General features: G+C 43.9%; 1 protein-coding gene across 3 annotated transcripts in view; it reads right to left on the reverse strand.

Annotated features, from left to right (window-relative positions):
- The window catches only part of VIT (vitrin), a 140948-nt gene that overhangs the window by 38860 nt on the left and 87973 nt on the right, over positions 1–14115 (reverse strand). For 2 of the 3 annotated variants that reach the window (XM_004369564.1, XM_004369562.1), the window contains one exon: positions 3628–3690. The exons of the other annotated variant lie outside the window; for it this stretch is intronic. In XM_004369564.1, coding sequence (XP_004369621.1) covers positions 3628–3690 — 63 coding nt within the window. The remainder of the gene's footprint in view (positions 1–3627; positions 3691–14115) is intronic. 3 annotated transcript variants of the gene reach the window in all.

Genomic DNA, 14115 nt, shown 5'->3' on the forward strand with positions numbered 1-14115 from the left:
TTTTTTTTTTTTTTTTTGGTAGCTTATTGTTGTAGCTATTGTTTTTGTTTTTTGTCTTTCTTTTGGTTGTGACAGAGACTAGGGTAATTGTTCCCAGTTTAGGATCGCTGGATCTCTGTGAATACGTAAGGGTTATGGTGGAAGTGAGAGGGAGGGGCTTGCAAGTTATTTTCAATATTTCAAAGGCTAACAGGAAATGGTAGAAAGAGAAAATAGGAATTAGTCTTTGCTTTGCTTTTGACTTTTGAACTTATATAATCTCAGTATGATAAAACTGATTATTCAATACTGATCAAAAAAAGCTGTCTATCTCTTTGATTAATAAAACACGAGAAATGAATTATTTAACAACTTCAATTTGGGAGAAAAATATTTCAAATTGGAATTCTTTGGAGGAAAAAAAAGACAGAGTGAAGTTAGGAATTTCTGGGCCAGAGTAACCAAGGAGACACGTGGGCCAGCACTGTCCTCGTGGGTGGGGTGCAGCTGCTGAGGAGTCTGGGTGACTGCCCAGGGAGGCCGCTCACGGCCTTCTCTTCGCCATGTTGCATCGCTTTCCGGTGACTGGATTCTTCCCAGTCCCAGGAGGAGAACCTCCGTAGGGAGGGAGGTTTTGTTTTTGTTTTTTTTTTTTTAAATGTAAGCAAGAGATGGACATGTGTTCACAAAGTTTTAGGCAGGAGATTTGATGAGAAGTTTTTATTGATGAGGGATATTGCCGAACTGGTGGATTAAAGAGAAAAGTTATGTCTGAGAATGTGCTTTATTTTCTTTCAAAGATGCACGGCAATCAAAACCAGAGATGTAGGAGATGACAGAGATGCCTCTGGACATGGCCGACTCTTCTCCATCTGCACTTAGGACACTTGTTTGTGTCTCTGCTCAGTGGCACATTTTGCAAGCTTCTATCTCCTGTCTGCCTGCGCATTCAGTGCCTGCCAATTCTTCCTGCTCAGCTAGCTTCCACCGTCCCTAAATTCCTTATACTCAGCGTGACCCTCGAGATGGAGATTGAAAGAAGCAAACTAAATCCAGAAGTGGAGTTTAAAGATGCCACTAAAACCTAGGATAAAGCCAAAGAGTAGCAGAGCTGCTCTGTGGTTCGTCATGTTGGTGTCTCCCAAGTACAGCTGAATTGGCTCCCAGTGGGGGCCCACACACTTTTTCCTAGGTCTAGACTTGCAGTGTGAATTGGGGCCACCAGGTGGCAGTGGTGTTCTTTCGGGCTAGCTGCCCACCAGGACGGGTTTGCTAGAAATGTGGACTCTCAGGCTCCACCCAGACCTATAGAATCAGATCTGCATTTTAACAAGATCCCTGGTGATCGTGTGCACATTAAAGTTTGAGAAGCACTGCTGCAGAGGGGTTTTCCCTCCAGATGTCAGCAGATTAGTTCATTATGTCTTTAAAAAACGAAAACAACTTTTTGTTAAATAACAATGTTAATTAAAGGCCAAAAGGGATTTTTTTTTTTAAATGAATAAAGTACGTGGATTTTGTAGCTTCTATTTTAGCTCTTCACAGACAGTTTCTTTCTCCTTGTTTCTTGAACTGTGTTCAGGATGGAGGTGTTCAGTTCGGGGCTAGGGTTTAAGAAGGTGAAGCGTTCCTCTGTTTGGTTCTCTTCCCTCCCTAATCTGATGGCTGATGTTGGGGTCACCTTTGCCTCCCCCTTTCCCACTACATATTAATGAAAATGGTTCTGGCCCAGAGCATGTGCTGACTGGGAACTGGTGGCTTTTTCACATTGAGATGAAAACATGCTGATCTGAAGACAACAGCCTCAACACAGAAAGGTAGAATTGGGTTATGAAATGTTCAGCGTGAGCTGTTTAAGATCACAGAGGGTAGAGGTTGGAGGATGAGGAAGAAAAGGTAAGAGAAAGTGTTAACAGGAATCAATCTACCAATTTTCTTAATTGCTTTGGTTTTCTGTAACATGGTACAATCCTGTAGATTACTGCAGTGCTGCCCAATGCATTAGGCCAGTGTTTCCTAAACCGGCATACATATCAGAGTCGCTTACACAGCGGAGTTACTTAAGCAGCTTCAACAAAGAAAGATGCCTGGGAATCACCCTGGGCAGTGCCTCTACCTACAGCCCTTCTTAGCGAGCCTTTGATTCAGCAGGTCTGGGTGGAGCCTGAAATTCTGCATTTCTAACAAGCTCCCAGGTGATGCCAATGTTACTTGTCTCCACATCACACTCTGGATGGCAAGATCTAAGAGAGTCCAATTCAGTAGGTAGGAGGCAGGAATTTGGCGTTTTTAATTTTTAAAAATGTCTCAGGTGATTCTCACACACAGCAGGGTTGAGACTCACAGCCCACTGGTGGCTGACTTGTAGTGACTTTCTGGGGAGCCTGCAAGGACTTTCCCTCAGCTTGCAGCACACTACACCCTTCTGGTTTTCCTATTTTTCTCTGGACCCTCCTTCTGGTGTCCTCACGTAGCTTCTCTTCCACCTACTCAGTGTGGAAGTTCTTCAGGTTTAAGTCCTCTTTTTCTTCTTACTCTACTCCATCTCTCTAGGCCACATCTTCCCTTTCCACAGCCTTGGTTTGCAACTGTATCTCACTGCCTCCCAGCTCCAAATCTCCAGCGGGGCTGTCCTTGCTGAGTGTCAGAACTGGGCGGGCAACTGAATTGGTTTCCTAGGACTGCTGTAACAAATTAGGTGAACTGGGTGGCTTAAAACAACAGAAATTTATCCTCTTGCAGGCCTGGAGGCTAGAAGTCTAAAATTAAGGTGTCAATACGGCTATGCTCATTCTGAAGGCTCTAGGGAGGGTCTTTTCTTGCCTCTTCCAGACATTTCTTGGCTTGTGGCAGCCTAACTCCAGTCTCTGCCTCATCTTCACATGGGCATCTTCCCTCTGTGTCTCTCTAGTTGTTTCTTCTCCTCTTCTTATCAGGGCACCGTAAGCCCTTATAGGGCTCAGCTACTCCAGTATGACCTCATGTTAACTAACTGCATCTGCAAAGATGCTATTTCCAAATAAAGTCACATTCACAGGAACTGGGGCTTAGGACAGAATATGTCTTCTTGTGGGGACACACATCAACCCACAACAGCAACTAGCAATTAGACCAGGGGTCTCATGGAAGATAATAGACACAGACGATCTCCCTGCCCCCAACCTGCTCTATCCCCAGCATTCCTCATCACAGTATCATTTACCCAGTTGCTCAAATCATCTTTAACTGTTCCCTCTCTTGCATTCCCATCACCAGCCCTCTGGACTCTTCCTTCTCTACATCTCTTGAATCTGCATATTTCTCTCCATTTCCAATTTCAAATACTAGCTCTGATGACCATCATCTTCCACTGGCTCACTGCGCCTACCCCCACGTTTCCTCCTGTCATCCTCTCGTCTTCTCATGCCTTGCTTCACCCTGTTGCCATAGAGATGTTTTTTAAAAATCTGATGCTCTCCCTCTCATACACACAGACAATTTAAATCCTTCAAAAGCTTCTCCTTGCCCTTAGAACAAAGTGACAGAGAAAGGATAAATAGATCCATGCAGGAGAGAGGCAGGTTTGGGTGGGAGTGAGTGGGTAGAGAGGAGGAGAAAGAAGATCAGATGTCAAAGCCACCCTGGGTTTCCAGTTGTCAATTAACTTACTTGGATCTCCCTGGGATACTGGCTCCAAAGGCTGTGTGCTTAATTCTTCTTTTGGAACAAATCCTGGAAAGAGCAGTAAAACTTTTGGTGACTTACAAGCATAGGAAGTGTCTGGACTCACCCCGGGGAAGAGGACATAATGGGTATTCACATCTAGCTCAGGGTTTGGCTTACAGCTAACTGTGCTGTTCTCCATACCACTCACATCCTAAGAAATATAAGCATACATTAATATTTACCGACAGCTGACTAAAGACACAGTATTCTGCTGGGTGCTACAGGGGGAGTTGGAGAAGACCTCCGTTCTGCCCTGACTGCCCTGTTAACTTATCCTAGTTGCGCCTTAGTTAACTTATCTGAAAGCATTATACCAGTGTAAATGATCCCTCCGTAAATTTCTGAAAATTCGAGGTCAGGGAATCGTGTCTCCCTCATACGGTAAATCTTCACTGTGCCCAGCACATGTAGGTTCTCAGTCACCTATCTGGTGACTGAGTCAATGAACAAAGGTGAGACATAAGGAGAACAATCTAATGGGGGTTGGATGTAGAATGGAGGGGAAGAGAATCAGATATGAGTAAATCAAACACGAGAATCTAAAATGCAAATGCCATCCTCTCTCTTTTACATCCCTCTCCCCCTAGTCAAACAAGAGGTAAAGACGTGTGAAGGTTTCATACTTGGGAGATGCTGTTTGTGCGAGTTGAATCTCAGCTTCAGGGGGTTTCTTTAGAGCCATTTACATGGCAGCCAAGATCACAAATATACCATTTAAGGAAATAAAGACAATAAATAAAATCTTCATGCTTGGTAAGCCAATGCACTTTGCAGGCCGAGAGACCCTTGAAGCACTGGAAGTGAGTCTCCCCATTCGGATGCCCAGAAGCCGCAGGAGTCTCGGGCAGTGGAGGAAGGTGCTGGGGCGTCTGCCTGCTTTTGGCTGCAGTGGGCTTTCTCCTGGCTTGTTATTTTTTCCAATTTGCAAAGCACATGATTTCATCTTCCCACTAAAGGTCAGCTTGCTCATCCCATTTCCTCCCATCATTTAAAAAATTCAATTTGGGCGTCTAACAGCATTTCTCAGCCAGGGGCCGCTCAGGGAAACTCCCAAAGGTTCCAGGTTGGAGGGCGGGTGAGAAATGCGAAGTCCGGAGGCCTGTGTGCTCTCATCCAGCTTCTTCCCTCACCTACCAGTAAACTCTTCCCTCAAACCAAGAGCCTGAAATGTCAAAATTTAATGCAGTGAACAGCAAACGGCACCCATTCATGTGAAGGGAAAAACTGAACACCACTTTGCAAAGAAGGAAAGAGTGCTGTCAGGATGGAGTGAGGGTCTATACCCATTTTTAGGTTGGGGAACTAACTTCCTCCTGCTTTTAGTCTTCCTTTTTCGTCTCTCCCTTTTGTTATCCAATGTTGCCCCTAGCCCCATGCCGCCTTGGGAGAAGTCTATGTGCTTAGCTTGCTCATCGGAAGCCCGTGGAAAGGCTGAAGCCAGTGGAAAGACTGCTCTAGCTGACCCTGGCTTCTCTCTCCACCAACCTGATATTAGACTCTCCAAATACTGTAACCCTGGTGGTGTAGTGGTTAAGTGTTCAGCTGCTAACCAAAAGGTCGGCAGTTCAAATCCACCAGGTGCTTCTTGGAAATTCTATGGGGCAGCTCTACTGTGCCCTATGGGGTCGCTGTGAGTCGGAATCCACTCGATGGCAATGGGTTTTTTTTAGTTCTGTAGACCTGTGAATCTTAATCTAGTCACGGCTGCGAGGTTGGCTGTATAATTACCTGCATCTAAAAGGACCGATCCAAGTTTCTACAAATTGTGCTTCTCCTGATTTTCAAAATTAAAAAGAAACACTTGTTACTTAAATGAAACTAGTGGAAGTTCTCAAGGGAAGTGCGAGGGTGATAAGGTTTCCCAACTGTGGCAGAAAATCCAGTAAAGGCACGTGGGACCAGATTTATATATGAAGCAACCTGAAATCTGTTGAACTTTTCTACCTGAAGCTCTTAAAGCCAGAGACAAAATCATCTTTGTCCCTTTCTTTCACTATGCATCAAGAATCATGGAATAATAGGAATCTTAGGATCCAAAGGGCCCTAAAAGCTCATCTAGTCCAAACCAACCCCTCAGCCTGCTCCTACTTACAGTGTCCGTACTAAGTAAGTGCTGGCTGGTGTTTGAACATTTCCAGAGAAAGGGAACTCATTACACATCCAACCAAAGTAGTGTATTTTTTCTGCTATTGAGACTGAGAAAATTTTTCACTGTATCAAACAAATCATTTGCCTTAAACCTTTATCCATTCATCTTTCCTTCTGTCCATCCATCCATCTATTCATCCACTCATTCCATTTATTAAGCACCCTCTAGAAAATCAGCCAATGAAAACTCTTTGATTACAATGGTCTGATCTGCAACTGATCATGGGAATGGTGCAGGACCTGACAGCATTTTGTTCCACTGTGCATGGGGTTGCCACGAGTTAAGGACTGATTCAATGGCATTTAATAACAGCAGTACACCTAATATCATTATCGGTACATTTGTCTCACCCGTCTGTTTGATTTCTCTTCTTTGGAACTACACAGAAGAAATATGTTCCCTTCAGGCAACAGGCAGTTCACTCATTTCTCCAAGGCTCCGCTTATCACTGTTGCCTCAAGCAGAATAAGGCAAAATGGCACCTGACATTCTATATGCAGTAACATGTTCAAAGCCCTTTTATAAGGAACGGGTGCTGATAGAGTAGAAGGGGCGGGAAAGAGGGGGAGACTCCTACCGAAGAGTCCCTGATCCCTTTCGGGAAGTCATGGCTGGGTGGACTCAGAGCCAGCACGAACATGTTAGGAAGCTTCATAAGGACACCAAAGGGGTCATATGCAGCTGTCTTTATTCTCTTTGAGCTCAGAAGACTGAGGGCACAATCAACTTTCATTTCTTAAAGGTTATCAGCTTTGCTGCCTGCTGTAATTATTAATACACTGAAAAGAAGTAATATTCTTCTTCACATGATTAAGATGTAGGCTATATGGGGAAGAAGGTAATCGGTGCTCTTGCACATTCTGGTTTAATGATGAGATCTGAGTTTAGTCAGGATCAACCACTAATCACTGAGCCAAGTCATGTACCCACCCCTCGCAGAGCTCAACTTCTTTGTGAACAACATCAGCAAATTGGGTTTAAAATATTTATGGTTTATATTTTTAAACATCTTGCTTCTTTAACCTTTTTATTCTATTGCCACCTACTGGTAAAGATGTGCATTTTGCTTTTTTCCTAAAACAAACGACATCCTTGTGGCATCTGTCAGTTTTTGCCCAAGGTTTTCAGCACTCTTGAATGTCCTGAAGAATTGGAATGTGGGGTGCTCTACTGCTTTAGTAGGAGAGAAACAGTTCCGTGACATCAGGAATTTCCAACCCTCTTACTCCTGTCCTGGAAGCCCATCGTTCTATTAATGTCACTTTGATTTTGTGTGGGACAAGCTTGAACCAAATCACTTTCACCCAAAAGCCAAGGGCTGAAAAATATTTGGACAACTGAGGCTTGGGGTTTCTTGGACTTGGTAGTAATGAGAAGTAAGTTTGCAAGGACCTTCATATTCTGTTGCCAGGAGGAACAGTGTGGTATAGGGAAATAAGAAATCAGAAGACCTGTCCTGGATCTACCAACTCTAGCTAGGTGACCAGGGTGGCTCGCCTAGCCTCTCTGATCCTCAGTGTTTCCCCCTGGGAAGCTGAGATCATAAAGATGCTTCCTTCCCTGCCTCACATCCTAGGAGACTCCAAGGAGACAAATGCGTATACAATCACTCCAAAAAGTATAAGACATTCTTTAAAAAAAAAAAAAAGGGGAATTATTTTTGTGACAATCCTTGCTTTGGTCATCTCATATCATAGATATGATGGCAAAGAAAAGTACGTGTTCTGAATGATTTCTATGGTAAAAATGTAGAAACAGTTAATAAATGACTGAGAGCTTGCTCAGTGTTGGGCACTGACTAAGCCCTTCACAAGTATTAACTCCCAATAACCCTGTGAGGCAGGTACAATGAAGAACCCATTGTACAGATGAGGAGACTGATGCAGAGAAATCGATGCATAGGGAGTGGCAGAGCTGAACTTCAGGCCAGAGCAGGCCAACTCCTGAACCCTGGACTTGCAACATCTCAAGGGCTTGGTTAGGCCACTGAGAAGCCAGGGCTGGCATGGCTACCTGTAACTCACTCCAAGTAGCTAAGTCTTCAAAGGGTGCAGAGCCATCCCTGCTCCTGAGATCTGGCATGGATTTTCCTCTCACTGGTTACAGCTCCTTCTGGTTCCCCTTCACTTCTGGAAGTCACTAGCCTAGTACCTGAGCAGGAGCTGCACTACATGGCCCTTAGGGCTCTAAAATTTTATGGGACGGAAGTCCAGGTGGCCCTTCAGTTCCCTGGTTTCTTCCCTCAGTATCTCTGCCCGTGTGCTGTTTTTAGGGGAGGCAGCAGGCCTTTGGAGCTGTGGGGAGTCTCCAACGTGCCCCTTCACCTGGCTTAATGCCTGAGGGCTGAACACTTCCCTTGGAGAACTTCCTCTTCTGTGCTGAAATGGGAAGCGCTGAGGGGGCAGGGCACAGCCAAGGACTTTCAGAGAAGGCCGAGGACAGAATGAGCCCCTGGACAGGAGCCATCACACCAGCGGAGCATTGGCTGGCCCAGCTTTACAAATGGGTTCTGCGCCACAGCTCGGTGTAGGGCATTTGTTTAGACCCTGGCAGCCTTTTCTCATGGAAACAACATTAACTGCATGGTTAGGTTTCAAGGCCAGTGAAGCGTATTTGACTCAAACAGAGCTCATGGTACCATGAAACAAACCGGCACAGGGATGGTTCTGAGGAAAAGTCACCCAGTTCTAACTTGAATCATCAGGAGAAATGCCCTCATCTCCCTTGAATGCATGAGCAGCCAGGCTAATGCTCATGGTTCTTGCCCGGACTCAGAGGGTCCCTGCAGGTGGGGTAAGGGCCGTCCCTGCAGGTGGGGTAAGGGCTGGCTGTGTGTGTGTGTGTGGGGGGGTGTTTGATGTGTAGAAGGCCATAGCATTGCTGATGGACTCTCTCAGGGGAGGATGTGGGACCTGTGATGGCAAAAGTTCCAGTTGCAGAGTTCTAGAATCTGAAAATATTTGATTCATCTTTGTAGTACTAACACCTAGCATAGTGTTTGACATATAGCACCAAAAACCCATTGCCATCGAGTCGATTCTGACTCATAGCGACCCTATAGGACAAAGTAGAAGTGCCCCATAGGGTTTCCAAGGAGCACCTGGTGGCTTCAAACTGCTGATATTTTGGTTAGCAGCCGTAGCTCTTAACTACTGCGCCACCAGGGTTATATATATATATGTATAAAACCAAAAAACCTGTTGCCATCGAGTCGATTCTGACTCATAGCAACAATATAGGGCAGAGTAGAACTGTCCCATAGAGTTTCCAAAGACTGGCTGCTGGATTCGAACTGCTGACCTTTTGGTTAGCCTCCATAGCCCTTAACTACTGTACCACCAGGGCTCCTATGTATATATGAGTGTATATATATGTATATGTACATACATATATATGTATTTTTTTTAATTAAAAAACAAACAAAAAACAGTTACCCTGCAGTGTGGATGGCGCCTTAAATTGGGGGTATGGGAAGCTACATCTACGGGCAAAAGGCACAGTTGGGGGTGGGGGCAGGTAGCAGGAAACATTCATAGGTCATAAATCTGGTGTCTTGTGGAGGAGCAGATGAAATACTGGGCCTGTGACGGCATCATTAGGTCCATACCTAGCTGCTGGTGCCTGTTAACAGGTTGCCTTGAACACAGAGGAGTGTTGCACTGTGTTGCCCTGGACACAGTGGGGCTCATGGGATTCTGCTCCATGCGATATATTTTTATCTGTGACTGGAATGGAGACAGGTGGTATATTTATCAATTTTGTGGATGACACAAAGGTTGGAAAGCTAGCTAACACATTGAATGATAGAATTAAGGTTCAGAAAGATTGCAGCAGACTAAATTAAGGGAGAATTTAGTAGAGAGAAGTATAATATTCCAACCTGGGTTCAAAAACTCAGTTGCACAAGGACAGGATTGGGGTCATGTGCTTTAATGTTTTATATATATATAAATAAATAATATTTTAATATGTTAAAGCATGTAAATAGATACCATTCTTTAAAATAAATGCATAAAGACAGAAGTGCAAGAGAAAAAAGCCTCAGGACTTTAGGTATTGCAAGCTCAGTAGAAGATGAGCCAATGGTGAGACAGAGCTTTGTCCAAATGGAACTTGAGATGTTTTAATAGAGGAAGGGTATTTAGGACAAGTGAGGCAATTCCCCAGCACACCCATTGCAGCATTGTGTCCTACTCTGGACACCCTGTTTTATGAGTTATTAACAGACGATGTTGGTGGTTCAAATCCACCCAGCAGCTCCTCAGGAGAAAGACCTGGCAATTTGCTTCTGTAAAGATCACAGCCTAGAAAACCCTATGGGGCAGTTCTACTCTTTTATATGGGGTTGAGATGAGTTGGAATTGACTCAATGGCACCTAATAATAACAGATCAGAGGCTGTACTGGAAACCAGGCTGTGTAAGGACTTGTCGGAGGAATTGGGGAAATGTATCCTGGAGAAGATGAGGCACAAAGGAGGAAAGCAAGACTAGTTTCATGTATTTGAAAGGCTCTCAATTTTTTTTGGTCTCTTTATGCTTTTAAAAATTATTGAGACTACAAAGAGCTTTTGTTTATGTGGGGTAAAAATTTGTTGATTTTGATAATATTAGAAATTAAAACTGTACATTCTCCCATCTGAAATAGAATATAAACCATCAATTTATTTAACTATTAATTAATTTAAAAATAACAATTAAAAAACAAACAAACAAACAAAACCCTAAAAACTCCGGTTGCCATTGTGTTGATTCCAACTCATGGTGAACTGTTATATTTTAACATTAATATCATTTTTATGAAAAAAAACTATGTTTTCTGAAACAAAAAACTCAGCACGAGAAGAGGGGCAAATGTCCTCAATGTCCTGCTTAATAGAAGACAGCTGGAATCTGATATCAATTTCTGCAATCTGTTGTGGTATGTTTTTTTGGGTGAACTACATGAAGAAAATCTGGCCTCACACTGATACATAGTCAGAAAAGGGAGCCCTTCACTGAAAGTATGGTCCTGGGCTGACACTCTGCGAACCATTAGTTAAGACAAATTAGAAACAATGGGCTGAAATTCTAGATAAGTATGTCTAACAATGCTGTCTACCAGATGAAAACTAGTTGCTATTGAGTCAGCTCTGACTCATGCCTACCCCACGTGTCTCAAAGTAGAACTATGCTCCACAGGGTTTTCGATGGCTAATTTTTTGGAAGTAGATTTCCAGGCCTTTTTCCAAGGCCCTTCTCAATGGACTTGAATCTCCAACCTTTTGGTTAGCAGTCAAGGGCATTAACCATTTGCACCACCCAGGGACTCCCCACCAAATGAAGGGACTGGGAAATTCCCTACCACACAGAGTTATCAGATATAGGGTAGACACATCTGTCTGGTGTGCCATAAGGGATTCATTTAGACCAGATAAACTTTATGCATTCTTTTTCCAGTCCATGATCTGATGATTTTGTAGGTGAGTGTGATGGTTAAGATTGTGTGTCAACTTGGCTGAGCCATGATTCTCAGTGTTTAAATGTGATCACTCCCATGATTGAATATACTGTGAGTAGCCAATCAGATGAAAGGGAGTTTCCTTGGGGTGTGGCCTGCATCTGAATATAAGCAGAATTTCTGGCTTTTTGCTCACTCTGGATCCTGCAGCTGCCTCCTGTCTCATTTCCTGTTCTTTGGACTTGAGCTGTAAGCTTATCTGCCGATCTTGGAATTCATCAACCTTCACAGCCTATGAGTGGGAGCCCCATTCTCCAACCTGCCGATCTTGGGCTTACAAGCTTCTGTGGCTGCATGACTTGGAAGAGGCTGGTACCCTGATCCATCCCTGATTTGGGATGTTCTAGCCTCTACAATCACATGAACTGTTTCCTTGATATAAATCTCTCTTTCTATATATATTCATACACTTTACTGGTTTTGCTTCTCTAGAGAACTCAGTCTAAGATATGTGGTACCGGGAGTGGTTCTAGAGAAACAAAATTGTAAGGATGAGTCTTCTAAATTGGTTCTCAAGTCTGGTTAGTCTTAAAGATGTTGACGACTCTGCTTCCAGCAGTAAAGAGGGCACTGCTAGTCCATGGCTTGAGTTGGTGATACAAATATGCAAAATATCACCATCAGTAGATCAAGTATTGGTGAAAGGCGAGGCTCAGGGTGAACACATGTGTGTTATCTTTCTACAGCTTTGTCAGAATGAGAAGTATAAGGAAGCTGATTCATTTGTCCTACTTTTGCTAGACAAACTGGTGAAAGAAAGGGATGTGCTCAGGGCTTCAGAGTCAAAGCTCAGGTGCTGCATAAATGACCTCAAAGGTTCCACCTGCACTTTGAAAGAAAGCCTTACTTCTTGTAGTAACAGAGCTGAAATTGCTGAAAACCAAACCCAGAGTCTTATTGTAAGAGTGGCTGAATTACAATGCCAGCTCAATTGCCAACCTTGAGAGGTGTCTGAAATTAAAGTAAGGGCATTGATTGGGAAGAAATGGGATCCTGAAACTTGGGATGAGGACATATGGGCAGATAATCAGGAAGCTGCAGACACTGAGCCTGTAAATTCCATTGAATCACTCCTGCCAGCAGAACCAGTCCCATCTAAAGAGATTACTTCACGTTTGCTAAACCACCCTGCCCAGGAAAACCATTAGCCTGTCCACTCCTGTCTAATGAGATTAGCCCTAGCCCAGCTACCTCTAAAGAGCCCTTGCCTGAGTCGTTGCCTGGGGCATCGCCTGAGGCAGATGCTTTACAAGACAATGCTGAATGTTCTCAAAACAATTCCACATTACCGATTCTGGCTTCTAGCCCTATAACTAGGCTTAAGTCCCAGGGAGCCCCAAAAGGTGAAATACAAAGTGTGACCCAGGAGGAGGTATGCTACACTTCAAAAGAACTACTTGACCTTCCTAATATGTACAAACAGAAATCTGGGGAATATGTGTGGGAATGTCTATTAAGGGTGTGGGAGAATGGTGCAAGGAACATAAAGATGGATCAGTCTGAGTTTATTGATATGGGTCCACTAAGCACAGATTATTCATTTAATGTTTCAGCTCAAGAGGTTAGGAAAGGATTTAATAGTTTATTTGGCTGAGTTGCTGAAGCATGGATTATGAGGTGGCCTACACTAAATCAAGTTGAAGTACCAGACCTGCCTTGGTATACTGTAGAAGAAGGTGTCCAAAGGCTTAGGGAAACTGGCATGCTAAAGTGGATTTATCAAGTTAGACCCACAGACCCACACATGGAGTGCCCAGAGGACACACCTTTTACCACAACCATGAGAAACAAATTTGTGAAGGGAGCTCCAGTATCCTTGAAGACTGCTGTGATTGTTATTTTATGTAAGTCAGATTTAACAGTGGGAACTGCCCTAACTGAATTAAGACACGTAACTACAATGGGGCTGATTGGACCAGATGGTAGCAGGGGGCTGCACTCAATTGACAAAGACAAGGTGGGCATGGTTACAGTAATGGACAGAGGAGTCAAAGCAGTAATCAGAATAGTCTGACTCGTATGGACTTATGGCATTGACTACTTAGTCATTGTGTCCCTAGGAGTGAAATAGATAGGAGATCAACTAAATATTTACTTGATCTATACGAACGGATGAATTCTAGGTCAGGTGAACAGCAATCGAACTCGAATTGCCAGAATAGAGAGTTATGGTCCCTCAATCAATTCCCAGATTTGAGCGAGTTTAAAGACCCATAATCCCTTGAATGAAGGGGAGGCCAGGTCCCCTTGAGGAAGGACTCCAATACACTACCAAAAATTTTTACTGTTAATCTTTCTCCCAGCCTTCCCCAAAGGGATCTACGGCCTTTTACGAGAGTGACAGTTCACTGGGGAGAAGGAAATAATCAGACTTTTTGGGGATTACTGGATACTGGCTCTGAACTGACACTAATTCCAGGAGACCCAAAATGTCACTGTGGCCCACCAGTCAGAGTGGGGGCATATGGAGGTCAGGTTACTAATGGAGTCTCGGCTCATGTCCATCTCACAGTAGGTCCAGTGGGTCCCCAAACCCATCCTGTAGTGATTTCCCCAGTTCCAGAATGCATAATTGGAATAGATATACTCAGCAGCTGGCAGAACCCCTGCACTGTATCCCTGACAAATAGAGTAAGGGCTATTATGGTAGGAAAAGCCAAGTGGAAGCCATTAGAACTGCCCTTACCTAGGAAAATAGTAAACCAAAAGCAATACTGCATTCCTGGAGGGATTGCAGAGATTACTGCCACCATCAAGGACTTGAAGGATCCAGGAGTGGTGATC

Source organism: Trichechus manatus, unplaced genomic scaffold (genome assembly GCF_000243295.1).
Source record: "Trichechus manatus latirostris isolate Lorelei unplaced genomic scaffold, TriManLat1.0 scaffold00005, whole genome shotgun sequence".
NCBI classification, from domain to species: Eukaryota; Metazoa; Chordata; class Mammalia; order Sirenia; family Trichechidae; genus Trichechus; species Trichechus manatus.